Genomic DNA, 15,659 nt, shown 5'->3' on the forward strand with positions numbered 1-15,659 from the left:
AGTAGTTATGTTTGGTAAATTAATTACTTATAAGGTTGTGTCAAATATTAAAGAGATTTTACATGAAAACCATCCTAATTTTTGCCCAAATATTTATTTTTTATGTAAACCACCTTAGTTTATTTACATGTCTCTGAATGTCGCATTTTATATATTTTCTATTTTTTTAAAAATATGAAATGACAGTAATACCCCCTATCTAACCCAATAGAAAAAAGAAGAGGAGGGGGAGGTGAGTGGGGAAGGGAAGTTAGTCGGGTCGATAGCATGAGAGGGAAGGAGATCGACAATAAGAGTGGAGAGATAGGAGGAGGGAATGAGGAGGAGGAGAGAAAGGAGGTGAGGAAGGTAAGAATGGAGGAGGAGGTAAAGGAGGAGGAGAGAAAGGAAGTGAGGAAGGTAAGAATGGAGAAGGTAAAGGAGGAGGAGAAGAGGAAAGGAGATAGGGTTTAGAGAAACCCTAGAAATGGAGGAGATGGTGGTGGAGGACGTTCAGGGGAAAGGGAGGAGCTAGAGGGGCCATTGATAGAGGGGGAGGAGAAGGAAAAAAATTATAGGGTTTGGAGAAACCTTAAGGGCATGTTTGGATTCGTAAGGGGTGAAGGGAAGTTAAGGGACACTGAGTGAAGGGAAGGGAAGGGAAAGGAAGGGAAGGGAATGGAATTCCCTTCCCCTTAGTTACACCTCAATTTAGGGGGTAACAATTTTTATACTATTAGGGGGTGAACCAAGGTGAATGGAGGTGAATTAACTTCACCTCCTAAAAGGTGGAGGAGATGGTGGAGGAAGAACGGGAGGATATGGAGAAGAGAGTGAAGAAATGACGTGTTTTTTGGGACTGAATAGTGGCGAAAATGTGAAAAGAGCTTTGCTACGGGGACCCAAAATATGGGACCAATAGGAGGGACAAGTGAGGTGCCTACCTCCTATTGGATAATGAGTTGGTCATCATTAATGATGACCAACTCATTATCCAATAGGAGGGGGGACACCTCACTTGTCCCCTCTATTGGTCTCATATTTTGGGTCCTTGAGGAATTTTTCATGTGAAAATGAGAATATGTAAGAAACTAAAATGGTTTACATCAAAAAAATAAATAAATATGAAAGTTACAATTTGGGTAAACATTAGGATGGTTTTCATGTAAAAACCCAATGTTAAATGATCATAAAGGACATATTATTGTTACTTCATATTTTGACTAATTAATTCAAGTTATATTAACTAGATAATTAATAATATTAAATTTATTAATAATAAAATAATTAATTTCAAATTAATTATTTTGGATTAATTATAATTATAAATTAATAGTATTGAGTTTAATTAAATAATTTCATTGTAATGAAATATTATTATTAACAAATCAATTACTTAATTAAAACTTCGTTATCTCATAATAAGAAATATGTTTGATTATTAATTACTAATATTGAGAATAATTAATTAAATTAATATTAATAAATTATTATTAGTAATAAAATAAATAGATAATTAAAAATTAGTTATCTCATAAAAAGAAATATATTTGATTAAAATATTTTATATGTTACATTATTTGTGATTATTAACTACTAATATTATGATTAATTAATTAATTTCATATTAATAAAGTATTTTAATTAATAAAATTATTAATTAATATATAAATATTAGTTATTTCATAGTAAGAAATCCACTTTATTAAAATACTTTTATATAATACATTTTGTTATTATTAATTAATAATGTCAAGATTTATCAATTTCATATTAATAAAATAATAATATTAACAAATTAATTAACTAATTAACTAATATAATCACTTTATAATAAGAAAATATTTAACTAAGTAAAGGGAACATGATGATATTTTTGTCTTTTGACGAGAATAAGAAAAGTTCCTTACAAGTAGAGAAAAATTAAGATGGGAAATCCTAACTTGTTTTTCCCTACTGATAAGTAACAAATAAGTAAAATAATTAATCCTTACCAAACATCACATTATCACTTAATAAGTGAAAAGTTAATTATAAAGAGAAATAAGTAAGTTGCCAAATATGCTCTAATACCTCATAGTTTCACTCAGCTTAGCATTTATTTACCCTCATTTGCTTTTTAGAGTATTTATATACCCTAAGTTATTTAAAATTGGCAAGTTGTTACCCTAAATCATGTAAACGTGAAAATTTTCATCAAGAGGTTCATCCATGATACTTATGAGCTAATTATAGAGCTTTTTAAATGCTTATATTTGTTGTATTTACTATTAAATCTACCAAAATTTTATTCTGATATCCTAAGGGCTTGTTTGGATTGAGGGGAATAAGGGTGAAGGGAAGTTAGGGGAACCAGAATCACCTTGTTTGGGAACATTTAGGAGGTGAAGTTATTCACCCTAGTTCCCCTTGGTTCACCTCCTAAAATTTGTTTCCTTCCCCTTGGTTACACCCTAATAGTATAAAATTTGTTACCCCCTAAATTAGGGTGTAACCAAGGAGAAGGGAACAAATTTTAGGGGGTGAACCAAGGGGAACTAGGGTGAATAACTTCACCTCCTAAATGTTCCCAAACAAGGTGAATGGTTCCCCTAACTTCCCTTCACCCTTATTCCCCTCAATCCAAACAAGCCCTAAGGTATGGTGTTATACATGGGTAACACTGAAGTTTGTGACTCCACACAACTAACCCCAAGATTACTAATTGGACATGCGTGATCCTAGAATGCAAAGGAAAAGCAACTCTCAGGGTTACCCGTATAATTACAACTAGCTAGTTAGCCTCAGAATTACTCGTGTAGATTCACAAACTCTAGGGTTATTCGTGCAATAACATCATATCTTAGAATACCAGAATGTAATTATAAGGTTGTTGATGTTAATGATCACACAATCAATTAAAATGGTTGGATGAAGTTGATGATGGGCCGCTCCCTTCTTCGAATATCCGGTCTTGAGTTAGGTACCTTTCCAGCCTGCACAAGTAGAAACTCGTGAGAGGACGGGGACCAGTCCCCCCGTGGTTCCTCCGACAATCAATTCATCTGGTGAACTTGAGTGGGGAATTGAAGAACTTTGAGAGTTCTTTTGTGTAGTGCAGTATAATTTGCAGATATTACTTAAAAGTTCAGATCTGGAAGTCAGAATCTGGAAGAAGTTCTATGTTAGAATAATACCTCTATTTATACTGATGGTATAAGGGTATAATGGTCACTTCAGCCGAGTACAGGATGTCGGTGAAGAAGTGTGGGCTGGCGGCTGCGTCAGCACCTACTTTACAGGTGTCGACTGGCGACTGGGGGAGAGATCACTTCCGCATTAAATGAGGAGCGATTAGAGGCATGACGGTGCTGAAGTGATCCTATGAGTCATGAAGACTATCGGGGCTAGAGGCATGATAGCGCCTGTCAAACATTAAATGCGATGCTGACACGTTGTCAGTGGGAGAGTCCCTAGGCTGAAGTCGTCCCTTGGCTTACTCGAGAAGTAATGCTTCTTGAGTCGACCCCGCAATTGTGTCGTATAGCTGGCCGAGTGGGCTCGTAGCGAGTCGTCTTCGACGAGAGGGCCGACAAGTTACGTCATTCGAGTCGACATAAGGGAATGTCGACTCGATGAGTCGGCTAAGTTGGAATCCTTGCGGGTCTTTGGCCGCCAATTTGATTGGGACATTGCATGCAGAAGTACATCTGTCTGTTGCTGGCAAAGGGTCGCACTTTGGCGATTGAAAACACCATAACAAAGGCCTTCTTAATTCTACTTTATTTTAGAGATGGGATTGGTTTAACGATAAATTGAGCAAATATTAATTGTTAAAAATCTCTATAATTAGCTTGTAAGTATCATAGACGAACATTTGGTGAAAATTTCCGTGTTTGCACTATTGAAAGAGGAGTAACTCGCCAACTTTAAACAACTTTCGGTATACAAAGGCTATCATAAACAAGTGGGGGTATATAAGTGCTAAGTGAGTGGAACTATGAGGTATCAATTGCTATTTAGCCTTTATTTGACTACTAAAAATGTTGTTCTCGCTTGGGAAAATATCTTCCAAAGTATTCATTTGTATGTCATTGACATTGATGTTTCAATCTCACATAAGACGAGAGGAATTTGTGCGCGAATTCGTTGATCAGGTACATGTTTGCATCAGCATTTCCACCAAGTAATTTTCTTAAGCAAGAAATTCATGAGTTATCTTTGTTCGAACAATAATAAAATGATTGATACTTGCCACTAACTAAATCTTAAGCAAAACTGTTTGATAAAGACCGACGTAAGAAGTCAATGAGAGTTGGGCAGTAACTGGTTTCTCTCTTTTGTTTCCTCCTTTCGTTTTGCTTCCCTCTTCCCATTTGCGGAATTTGTAGACTTTTCACATTTTATCACCTAGTTGGCTCTCAGCATTAGCTTACAAGTTAAGACCAGACTTTTTCAGACTTAGCTATAAAAGTGAAAACGCAATCATGCCGCTATCTTTTTCTGTTCTTTATGTTTTTCCTTCTGTTTCTGTTTTTGTCTTTTTTTAAAGTTTTATATTTCACTTTTGACTATAATGTAGCTTTTGTAGCCTGAGTTTGAAAGTAGAACATTTTTTTTGGGGGGAAAATGCTTCTAGCCCCTAAAAGCCAAGAAAACGTGCTTCCCACCCTCAAGACTTTGTCAACGGGTGTTTTACCCCTAAAAATAAAGATTTTGTTCTCTGAGCCCCCAAAACACAAAACCCAAGAGATTAAAATATGTGAAGACCATAATACCCTCCTCTCTCTCTTTCTTTTTTTATTAAAATATGATGATGATTATTTTATTATTTTCGTTTTCTCTCTCTCTTTATCATAATGTACTGAGATGATAGTTGAAATGATTGATGATAATTATTTTATTATTTTCGTTTTTTATTATTTTTGTTGTTTGTATTGGGAGATTGTTAAAGTTACGGGTTAATTGTTAAGGTTACGAGTTAATTGTTAATGTTACGGGTCAATTGTTAAGGTTATGAATCCTCTCTCTCTCTCTCTCTCTCTCTCTCTCTCCCCCTCTCTCTCTCTCTCTCTCTCTCTCTTTTTCCCTCTCTCTCTCTCTCTCTCTCTCTATCATGATGTTACTTTGATGATATTGAAATGATTATTATTTTATTATTTTCGTTTTTTATTCTTTTCGTATTTTTAGAATATTCGTTGTTAAAGATTAATGGTTGGTTGTAAAGGTTATGCATTGATTGTTAAGGTTACGGGTTGGTTGTTAAGGTTACGGGTTTGTTGTTAAGGTTATGGGTTTGTTGTGTAGGTTACGGATTTGTTGTTAAGGTTACGAGTTTAATTGTTAATGTTACGAGTTTAATTGTTAAGGTTACATGTTTAATTGTTAAGGTTACAGGTTTAAATGTTACGTTACGGTTTAATTGTTAATGTTACGGTTTAATTGTTAAAATTATGGGTTTAATTGTTAAGGTTACGAGTTTAATTGTTAATTGTTACGGTTATGGGTTTAATTGTTACGGTTACGGTTTTAACTGTTAAGGTTACGGTTTTAACTGTTAAGATTACGGGTTTAATTGTTAAGGTTACGGTTTAATTGTTAAGGTTATGGATTTAATTCTTAAGGTTATGGGTTTAATTGTTAAAGTTACGGGTTTAATTGTTAACGTTACGGGTTAATTGTTAAGGTTACGGGTTTAATTATTAAGGTTACGAGAGAGAGAGAGAGAGAGAGAGAGAGAGAGAGAGAGAGAAGGGATCCATAACCTTAACAATTGACCCGTAACCTTAATAATTAAACTCGTAACCTTAACAATTAAACCCGTAACCTTAACAATTAAACCGTAACCTTAACAATTAAACACGTAACCTTAACAATTAAAACCGTAACCTTAACAATTAAACCCGTAACCGTAACAATTAAAGCTGTAACCTTAACAATTAAACCCGTAACGTTAACAATTAAACCCGTAACCTTAACAATTATAAACACATAACCTTAACAATTAAACCGTAACCTTAACAATTAAACTGTAACCGTAACAATTAAACCCGTAACCTTAATAATTAAACTCGTAACCTTAACAACAAATCCGTAACCTACATAACAAACCCATAACATTAACAACAAACTCGTAACCTTAATAACCAACCCGTAACCTTAACAATCAATGCATAACCTTTACAACCAACCATTATCCTTAACAACGAATATTCTAAAAATACGAAAAGAATAAAAAACAAAAATAATAAAATAATAATCCTCTTCAATCATTTCAATATCATCAAAGTAACATCATGATAGAGAGAGAGAGAGAGAGAGAGAGAGAGAGAGAGAGGATTCATAATCTTAACAATTGACCCGTAACATTAACAATTAACTCGTAACATTAACAATTAACCCGTAACTTTAACAATCTCCCAATACAAACAATAAAAATAATAAAAAACAAAAATAATAAAATAATCCTCATCAATCATTTTAACTATCATCTCAATACATCATGATAAAGAGAGAGAGAAAACAAAAATAATAAAATAATCCTCATCATATTTAAAAAGAAAGAGAGAGAGAAGGGTATTATGGTCTTCACATATTTTAATCTCTTGGGTTTTGTGTTTTGGGGGCTCAGAGAACAAAATCTTTATTTTTAGGGGCAAAACACCCGTTGACAAAGTCTTGGGGGTGAGAAGCACGTTTTCTTGGCTTTGGGGGGCTGGAAGCATTTTTTCCTTTTTTTTTTGGTAAATGAAATTTCAATTTGAAAGTAGAACTTCTTATACTAATAAAAAAAACCCACATTTTTACCATTAACATCAAGAATGAGAACTGAAACATATGCGTCCATTTATTTGGTGTAGTGGCAATTGAAGTTGAACCATTCTAGAACCTCATATGTCAGCATAACTAATTAAAGTAAAATATCCATTAATTTGCGCAGAAAAGAATATTAATCTTGAAAATAAAAAAAATAATTAAACCTCTAAAATATGGTTATTATTTTAGATGAAATGGACATAGCTTCAAGCTTTTTTTAATAAAACTCCACAGTGCATATTCACATTTTTCTAGTACCAACGCAGCTACAATTACAGTTGTAGAAAATACAATCGTGAACAGGTACAATTACAGTTGTAGAAAATACAATCGTGAAGTATAAAATATAAAAGTAAAAATTTAAACATTGCTAAATGCTAATTGGACTTTGTAAGAAAAATGATTTTATGTATAAGATCTGTTTAGGATCTACATATATTTATAGCAATTTTGGATAAAAATGATCAATTACAGAGTAAAGGATATAAACATAATGTTAGACAGACGTATCAGATTAAATTTAAGGTCAGATTAAATCTCATCTCACGTCTTCGAGTTGACTCTTCAAAACATTTGATTTGTAAAACTAAGATTAAAAATAACACTTTAATACCTCATAGTTTCACTTTGTTCTTACATATTCTCACTTGCTTTTCACGGTATTTATATAGTCTGAGTTGTTTAAAAATTGACACATAAACATCCTATATTTTGCAGGCTTGAACAACTTCACATTAATTTTCCTATATGGCACTCACATACTTGTTGATTCAAAGTGTCATACGAAAATATACATGTGAAATTTTTTAGATCGCATAATAGGGGATATCAAAGTACTAATTTTAAGCTAGTATAAACGCTGCGAAAAACATATGAGGCTATATATAAAGTGTGGAATGAGTTGAACTATAAGGTATTGAAATGCTAATTTAGCCCCAAAAAAAATGACACGAACGATACTTTTAGTTTGATATCTGATGATGTACTTCCCCCAAAATAATAATAATACTCTATTTCTCTCTTGTGCTTTTCCGCCAAAAATGTAAAATTTCAACATACGACTTCCACTCCGTTGGAGTCTTCTTTCAACATCCAAAATCACACACGAAAGAAAATCAAAAAAAAAAAAAACCACACACGAAAGTCTTCGCCATAATTGCATAATTAACAATCAATTAATGAGCTTTAATCAAAACCCCGCCACCTAAAAAGTCTTCAACCCACCAAATATTCCCAACATCACAATCACCCTCCTCCCTCTATTGCCTGCTTCCGCGCACCGCCCTCCCTCTATGTACTCTTCCCTCCGATGAGTTCCCGTCACCGCCCCCTCCTCCCCCTCCTCCTCTTACTCCTACTCTCCTACGCCGGTAACTCTACCGACCCCTCTCAATGCTCCTCCCTCCTAAACCTGAAACGATCCTTCACCTCTGCAGACCTCGGCACGTGGCAGCCAGACACGGACTGCTGCGGGTGGGACGGCGTCCTCTGCGACCCAGTCTCGGGCCTGGTCACCGCCCTCGACTTAAGCCACCGCGTCATCGCCGGTAAGCTCACCGCAGGTCTCTTTAATATCACCTCCCTTCGAAAGCTCAACCTTGCGTATAATGTGTTTGATGAAATTCCTATTCCGAATGAAATTGGGTCGCTTTTAAATTTGACCCATCTTAATTTATCAAATGCTGGGTTTGCTGGGCAAGTGCCCATTGGGATTGCGAAGTTGACGAACTTGGTGTCGCTTGATTTGTCGACGATTTCCTTGTTTCAGAGTTCTCTTAGTCTTGTGAATCCTAATCTTGGAACTTTGATTGGGAATTTGAGTGAGTTGAGAGAGTTGTATCTTGATAGTGTAAACATTTCGGCAAATGGGCATCGGTGGGGCGCAGCGGTGGCGAAATCTACTCCGAAACTGACAGCTTTGAGCTTGACGAGCTGTTCGATCACTGGGCCTATTGATTCTTCACTCTCGAAGTTGAGCAATTTGTCGGTGGTTCGATTGGATCAGAATGAGTTGAATTGCAGTGTGCCTGATTTCTTCGGAAAGTTGTCTTCTTTGAGTGTGGTTAGTCTCAGTTTTTGTGGGCTTACTGGATTTTTCCCAAAGGATGTGTTTGTCTTGAAGAACTTGACAAATATTGACTTGTCGAATAATCTGATGCTTTCTGGGTCATTGCCAGATATCTTTAGTGACAGTAGGTTGAATAGTTTGGTGCTATCCGGGTCGAATTTTTCTGGGTATTTGCCGAATTCTATAGGGAAGCTGAAATCTCTGACAAGAATGGATCTTTCCAATTGTCAATTTTCAGGAGTCATACCCTTTTCAGTAGGCAGCTTAAGCCAAGTGGTTCATTTGGATCTATCGATGAATAATTTCACTGGTCCAATCCCTTCTCTTCTGCCCTTAAGCCAAGTGGTTCATTTGGATCTATCGATGAATAATTTCACTGGTCCAATCCCTTCTCTTCTGCCACCAAGAGTGTCTGAGCTGATACTTTCACACAATAGGCTGACTGGTCCTATCCCTTCATCTATCGGAAAGCTTGAGCATGCAGTGAAGATTGATTTTTGTTATAATTTTCTCTCTGGGAAAATCCCCGCATCTCTATTTGCTCTCCCATTGTTACAAGAAGTGCAATTGAGTATGAACCAACTTTTGGATGTTGAAGAATTAAAAAATGGATCATCTCACTTGGCAACTGTGGATTTGAGCAACAATCTATTGCAAGGAGAGATTCCAAGGTCAGTCTTTCAGCTCTCGGGGCTTAAAGTTCTTAACCTCGCATCGAATAATTTTAGTGGGACAGTCGAAGTTGATTGGTTTACCGCTCTTAGTAACCTCTCGAGTCTGGATCTATCAAATAATAGGATTTCGGTAGAGGATAAGGGTGGTAATGGTTCTATCCCCAAATTTGGCACGTTGATGTTAGCTACTTGCAATTTGACCAGGATTCCAAGTTTCTTAATGCATCAAGATCAGATGGGCATCTTAGACCTCTCAAACAATAAAATTCATGGTGCAATACCCAATTGGATATGGAATATTGGGAAGAATAGTCTGACGTATTTAAACCTCTCTTTCAACATGTTCACCTCTGTTGAAGGTCCTCTTCCAAATTTCAACAAGAATACACCAATAATTCTTGATCTCCATTCGAACTTGCTCAAAGGGCCTATACCACTTCCCCCAACAAATACCATCGTTCTTGATTACTCAAACAACAATTTCTCATCTTTTATTCCACCAAAACTCACCTCCTACCTTAATTTTACCATTTTCTTTTCACTTGCTCACAATAACATAACGGGAGAGATTCCACCATCAATTTGTAATGCAATCAATCTCCAAGTCCTTGATTTCTCTGACAACAATTTGAATGGTTTGATACCTCCATGTCTTTTGGAAAGTTATAATGAACTCCGAGTGCTAAACTTAGGAGAAAACCATCTTCGAGGAAGTATTCCTTGGAACATTAGTGAAGAATGTGGGTTAAGAACAATAAATTTCAATAATAATCATTTGGAAGGGAATGTACCTAAATTATTGACCAGATGCAATGAGCTCGAGGTTCTTGATCTTGGAAGCAATCACATAAATGGGTCTTTTCCCTTTTGGCTTGAGAGCATTGATTCCCTTCGAGTTCTCATCCTGAGATCAAATGAACTCCAGGGAACTATTGGTACTACTCCAGGCTCTAATTCACATAACAAACCCTTCTCGATGCTTCAAATCTTTGATATCTCCTCTAATTACTTCAGTGGCACTCTTCCATTAGATTGCTTCAAGAATTTGAAGGCAATGATGCATTCTGATTCAAATATCTCGACGCTGCAATTTGAGTACATGAAGTTGGATCCCTCCTACTATCAGAACACGGTTACAGTTACAAGTAAAGGGCGTGACATGACGCTAGTAAGGATATTGACGATCTTCACATCACTTGATTTCTCGAACAACAGCTTCCGAGGCAATATACCAGACATTATTGGGGATTTTGTTTCCCTTGAAGTGCTAGACTTTTCTGACAATGAACTTACAGGAAATATTCCTTCATCAATTGGAAATTTGATGCAACTTGAGTCATTGGATCTCTCAGGGAATTTTCTCTCTGGTGAGATTCCTATGACACTAAGTAATCTCACTTTCCTCTCGTTCTTGAATCTTTCAAGCAACAACTTGATGGGCAGAGTTCCTCAAGAAAATCAGCTCTCTACATTCACAAATACGTCTTTCGAAGGGAATGAAGGTTTATGTGGTGACCCGTTAACAAAGCAGTGTGACAATTCAAGTGCAAATCCAAACCGTAGAGCTTTTGTGCCTGCGTCTGAAGTAAATTGGTATTTTGTGTTCATAGGGTTAGGATTCGGAGGGGGGTTGGCTATGGTGATTGGAATTATAACGTTTTGGGAGAAAGGGAGAAATAGGTACAATAAGAAGGTTGATGGGCTTCTTGATCCTGTTCTTGTTTTTGCATTTTCGCTAGTCTGTGATTACTTCAGAGATAGGAGAGTTGGAGCTGAGGAGGTGGTGGACTGTGATTCTAAGGAGATCGATCATGGAAGAAGGTTTTGTGTGTTCTGTACTATGTTAGAGTTTTCTCATGGAAGAACACGGGTACATCATGTTAAATGTGATTGTCCCTTGGAAGAGGAGAATTGAGTTTTTGTGTGCGTGCGTGTGTGTAAATATAGCAGCAAGTATACATACCATGTGAACAATACAAAGGCACCAAGATATATATCAGTGGTGCATGATGATGGACTAGGCAAATGTATTGTTATCATTTTTTTTGGAAGTTTTCATTACAATAGTTTGAGAGTTCTGCAACACCTGTAAAATTATGCAAGGCGCTTTTCTTCATGGTAGATTCCACCAGCTACTCCCTGAAAAATAATTAGCTTTCCTTGATCTCAACCATTTCAATTTAGTAATACAATTTGAAAATTTTAAAATACCCAAATTATGTTGGTATGGTCAATTTCCTATAACAATAATGATGATTGATGTCAAGGAGAAGCAAGAGCAAGACTGACTTTTTCTCATCGGTACTCAATTCCTTCTTGAGCTTATCCTGATTTCCTAGTATCTTCCCATAGGCTTGAAGGGGTCCATGAAACCCAACGCTCAAACGAGCATGAGTCTTCTATTTCCTATTTAGGAAAAAAAAGAGCCTGAGTCTTAATTCTACAAAGTCTAACGTAGGAGAAATTTACATTACGTGCTTGGTGACTGAAATTTGATATTTGCCCTTTTATTAATTGTAAACGAGAGTGATTTGTGAGAAATCTCAGATTTAAGTCCTTACAAAGACTTGTCATTTAATGGTCATTGGTCTGTAGATCAAATTTGTGTCTTTTTCTTTCTTTGTCCATCCTATTACGCCGCACTCGAACTTTGTCCCCCAAGAGTCCGCGGAACTTGTTCTCACATGGAATAAGCTTTAAAACTTAACGAGTTCTTTTAAAAAAAAAAAAAAAAAAAAAATTAACGAGTTACAACCCTTTCTGGATGCAAATAAGTGACAACAAGCTCCGCGAAACTAACATAAACTGCAGTTACATGCAACTGGATTCTAATTCATGTTTCGAGAGTGACGACCCCTGTCAACTTGTTAGACAAAAACAAACCCGTCACTGACTTAATTTTCTGTCCAGTTCGATGACTTAGTATGCGTTTCATCTCTATTTGCGGTTTTGTTTCTCAAGTAGAAAGTTCACGTATATCCTTTACCGTTGGTGTTGAGGACATACAATCAAATTGTGAATTTGAAGATTTTATCTTGATCAGTGATACGTATCATATTGTTTGTAAAACTCCCTTTTTATTTTATCTTTGCATGATCGTTAGCAATTTTCCCCCCTAACAAATGCACGCGGGCTTGATCAGATTAAACGTTAACCATGCACACGGCACACTAGAAAATGTATTTATATGCAGCACTAACAGGACCTCGAGACTTCTAGTCATGAAACTGAACGGTAAGCCGTCTATTTAAAAATAGATTAATTATACTGAGCTACCAGGAAGTATAGTGTAATTACATGGGTGATCATAGAGTTTGTGTATCTATACAGCTAGGCCGAAGATTATTGATTATAATTACACGGAATCAGTCATTTCAGAACTCCGAGCTCACTCGTGTAGTTACATCATACTTCAAATAATCTGACTGTTATTTGTCCTAAAAAAAAACATTACATTACACATATGTAGCAAGTGAGACAGATTATAGGGCTAAGAAAATAAGTGTGAAATATGATACAATTAAGCAAAAAGTGTCCACCAGATGGTTCCACATCCATTATTCTTCGCCACTGCCAACACGCCACAACCCCCTTTCGCTCTCTCTGGATTCTTTTTATTTTCCTTCTTTTTTCCTTTCCTTCAAAGGGAAAGAACAAAAGCGAACAGATAAAAATGACCTATATAACAAGGAAAAGGCAGAATCTCTTATTTATTTGACAAATATCTTAAAGAGACGCCCCCTTAATATTCTAGTTTACTTCAATCACAAGCAATGTTAATATACAATTCATCACCAACGACAGCAAACTGTGATGATAACCGTATGTAAACCTCTAAAAGTTGAAGGCGAAAAGAACGACGTCTATAATACATGCAACTGCCATGACATCATATCAGTTGCAATATTTCCTATGCAATGGAAACACGAGATTATGTACCTCGCTGATACAAATATCGTGGAATGTATTAATGGAACTATGCCCATAGAGCAAGTACAGACATTGAAGCAGATCCAAGGACTAACGCGACATATGAAGCCTTCTTCAATCTAGGATCTGAAGCCATGGTCTTGTTATGGAAGAAATCTACTGCTATGAGATCTACAAGTGCCATGTATACTAGGATTCCTGCCGATAGAGAACCCAATAGTCCTTCCAGTATTAATGCATTCGGGTTGCTGTCATCATAGCCAGTCATATAGAAGATAACCATCCCCAAAATTATCCCCAAAGGCGTAGTCACTGAAAACATTAAACACATGTACCCCACTGTTGTTAATCCAAAACCAGCCTGCAATGAGATCAACATTCCTTAGATTACCCCCATGAAATGAAAAATTTAGCAAAATGGACAATTCTATGTGGGCTAAATATGATCATAGAAAAGTATCATCATGCACTCTTTATGGAGTGGACACTAACATAAAATTATTGCCCACAGCTACTGTGACCCCTGTTTGGAATTGATAAAAGTGTTACACGAGTAAACAAGGAAAGGAACCGAAACTATTAGTCTATTATCAAATTCCAACTTAAGATATTATGTGGTACACGTAGATGTGCATTTAGCATACTTTAAATTGGTGATGGCTTTTAATTAATTGTTTGCAGGCAGCAGGAACAAGGGGAAGCGTGCTTTAGTGGTACATCAAAGTTGGGCGAAAAGGGGTTTTCATTCATCTTTTCGTCCTATGAACTGACGCTGACGTACTTACACCAATGAATTAAAATACTGAATTCTATGACCGTATCAAGCCAGTCTATTTAGAGACTGCAGTAAGCAGAGACTGGATATTGAGCTTCGCGGATTAGTAAACTATTGGAGAGTTGGAAGGTCTCAAATAACCTGCCATCCAAACTTCCTCCTTATGTAACATGTCATTTGAACTCAATTCTATAAAGCAGAACATCTAAGGAGGGCGTTGTGAGATTGGTTACATTGGACAATTCTGGCAAATAACTTTCGATTGGACAAGAATATAACAATATAGGAAAGATGCTTTGAAAACTATACCTTATTTTCAAATCCAACACCAACTTCTCATCCTAGAATGGAAATACTGAAGGATAGTATAACTATCAGCAAGAGCGTGACAAAAACGATATACAATAGCACTAAAAGAATTGACTACCATTAAAATGTCCCTCCTATCATAAGACTGAGTAATCTTTATGACTATTGATCACAAGACCAGTAATTCGTAACATCGCAACAAGTTTTGCACAACCCAAATATTAGCTCAGGTATGGAAGAGGATTTCTTCGTGTTTCTACATTTAGGAAGTTGCAATAATGTAACTTTGAATATATAGAATGACTTCAAATGTTTTCTTCGTGTTTCTACATTTAGGAAGTTGCAATAATGTAACTTTGAATATATAGAATGACTTCAAATGTAACAATTTTATTTCTTTAGGAAGTTGCAATAATGTAACTTTGAATATATAGAATGACTTCAAATGTAACAATTTTATTTCAACAGGAACAATTTAACGAATAACTTAAGCTCCAAGAAGAAAACAATATCTATAGAAGAGATCAAAGGAAGAAAGGTAAGCGCATCAAAACTGAAAATGAATGGAATTTTCAGGAGAAAACGATCGTTGTACTTTACTGCTAAAGCTTATATATGGATCAATGTTAGGACCCATTTAGTCTGTATTCGTAAGGAATTTGGGTCTCCCTCCATTTATGATGTGTCTTTGGAATAAAGTAGACGCGTTTCTATTATAACATTATCTAGATCAAAGCAATCTCAAATGATGCTCACATACTTTCTTGTAAAGTACTAGAATACTAGCATCAAGATTCCCCAAATCCTAGAATCAATACTAAAAGTTTGGTTGAACTCCAAATACTGCAATTATGTAGGGTTCATCCCCCACCAAAACCCCCAAAGATTCAAACTTTACTACACAAAAACCTAAAAAAAACTTTACCTGAGCAATGCATCCGCCAAGTCCCATCCCCTCGAAGACCTGATGAAACGCCAGCGCCACCACCAGCGGCCTTATCGTGCACCGATTCTGCGACATCCCCATCGTCACCCCGATTATCACCGAGTGGAAAATTATCCCAATCTCCAACACCTGGCTCACCATCCTCTGCTTCAACTTCGTCAGCCTCTCGTCCTCCTCCTCCAG

General features: G+C 36.2%; 2 protein-coding genes across 3 annotated transcripts; one reads left to right on the forward strand and one right to left on the reverse strand.

The window, feature by feature from the left end:
* On the forward strand, positions 7,885–11,595 carry LOC109850086 (receptor-like protein 12). Of its 2 annotated transcripts, none has more exons than XM_020420002.1 (2): positions 7,885–9,130; positions 9,200–11,595. In XM_020420002.1, the coding sequence occupies exons 1-2, from the start codon at positions 8,084–8,086 to the stop codon at positions 11,429–11,431; spliced, it is 3,279 nt and encodes a 1,092-aa protein (XP_020275591.1). In that variant the 5' UTR covers positions 7,885–8,083; the 3' UTR covers positions 11,432–11,595. The 2 variants fall into 2 exon arrangements, with proteins under 2 accessions (XP_020275591.1, XP_020275590.1); XM_020420001.1 differs by having other exon boundaries at positions 7,885–9,118; positions 9,188–11,595.
* LOC109850796 (zinc transporter 6-like) lies at positions 13,200–15,653 on the reverse strand. Its single transcript, XM_020420866.1, has 2 exons — positions 15,456–15,653; positions 13,200–13,807 (listed from the first exon to the last, which is right to left on the reverse strand). The coding sequence occupies exons 1-2, from the start codon at positions 15,615–15,617 to the stop codon at positions 13,493–13,495; spliced, it is 477 nt and encodes a 158-aa protein (XP_020276455.1). The 5' UTR covers positions 15,618–15,653; the 3' UTR covers positions 13,200–13,492.

This window comes from Asparagus officinalis, chromosome 7 (assembly GCF_001876935.1).
Source record: "Asparagus officinalis chromosome 7, Aspof.V1, whole genome shotgun sequence".
Classification (NCBI taxonomy): Eukaryota; Viridiplantae; Streptophyta; class Magnoliopsida; order Asparagales; family Asparagaceae; genus Asparagus; species Asparagus officinalis.

Excerpts from the sequence above, each read along its gene's own strand:
- LOC109850086 (XM_020420002.1), top strand. The coding sequence starts at position 8,084 with ATGAGTTCCCGTCACCGCCCCCTCCTCCCCCTCCTCCTCTTACTCCTA. Across the intron at positions 9,131-9,199 it reads GCCAAGTGGTTCATTTGGAT|CTATCGATGAATAATTTCAC; the intron begins CTATCGATGAAT and ends GTTCATTTGGAT.
- LOC109850796 (XM_020420866.1), bottom strand. The coding sequence starts at position 15,617 with ATGGTGAGCCAGGTGTTGGAGATTGGGATAATTTTCCACTCGGTGATA. Across the intron at positions 13,808-15,455 it reads TTGGCGGATGCATTGCTCAG|GCTGGTTTTGGATTAACAAC; the intron begins GTAAAGTTTTTT and ends ATCTCATTGCAG.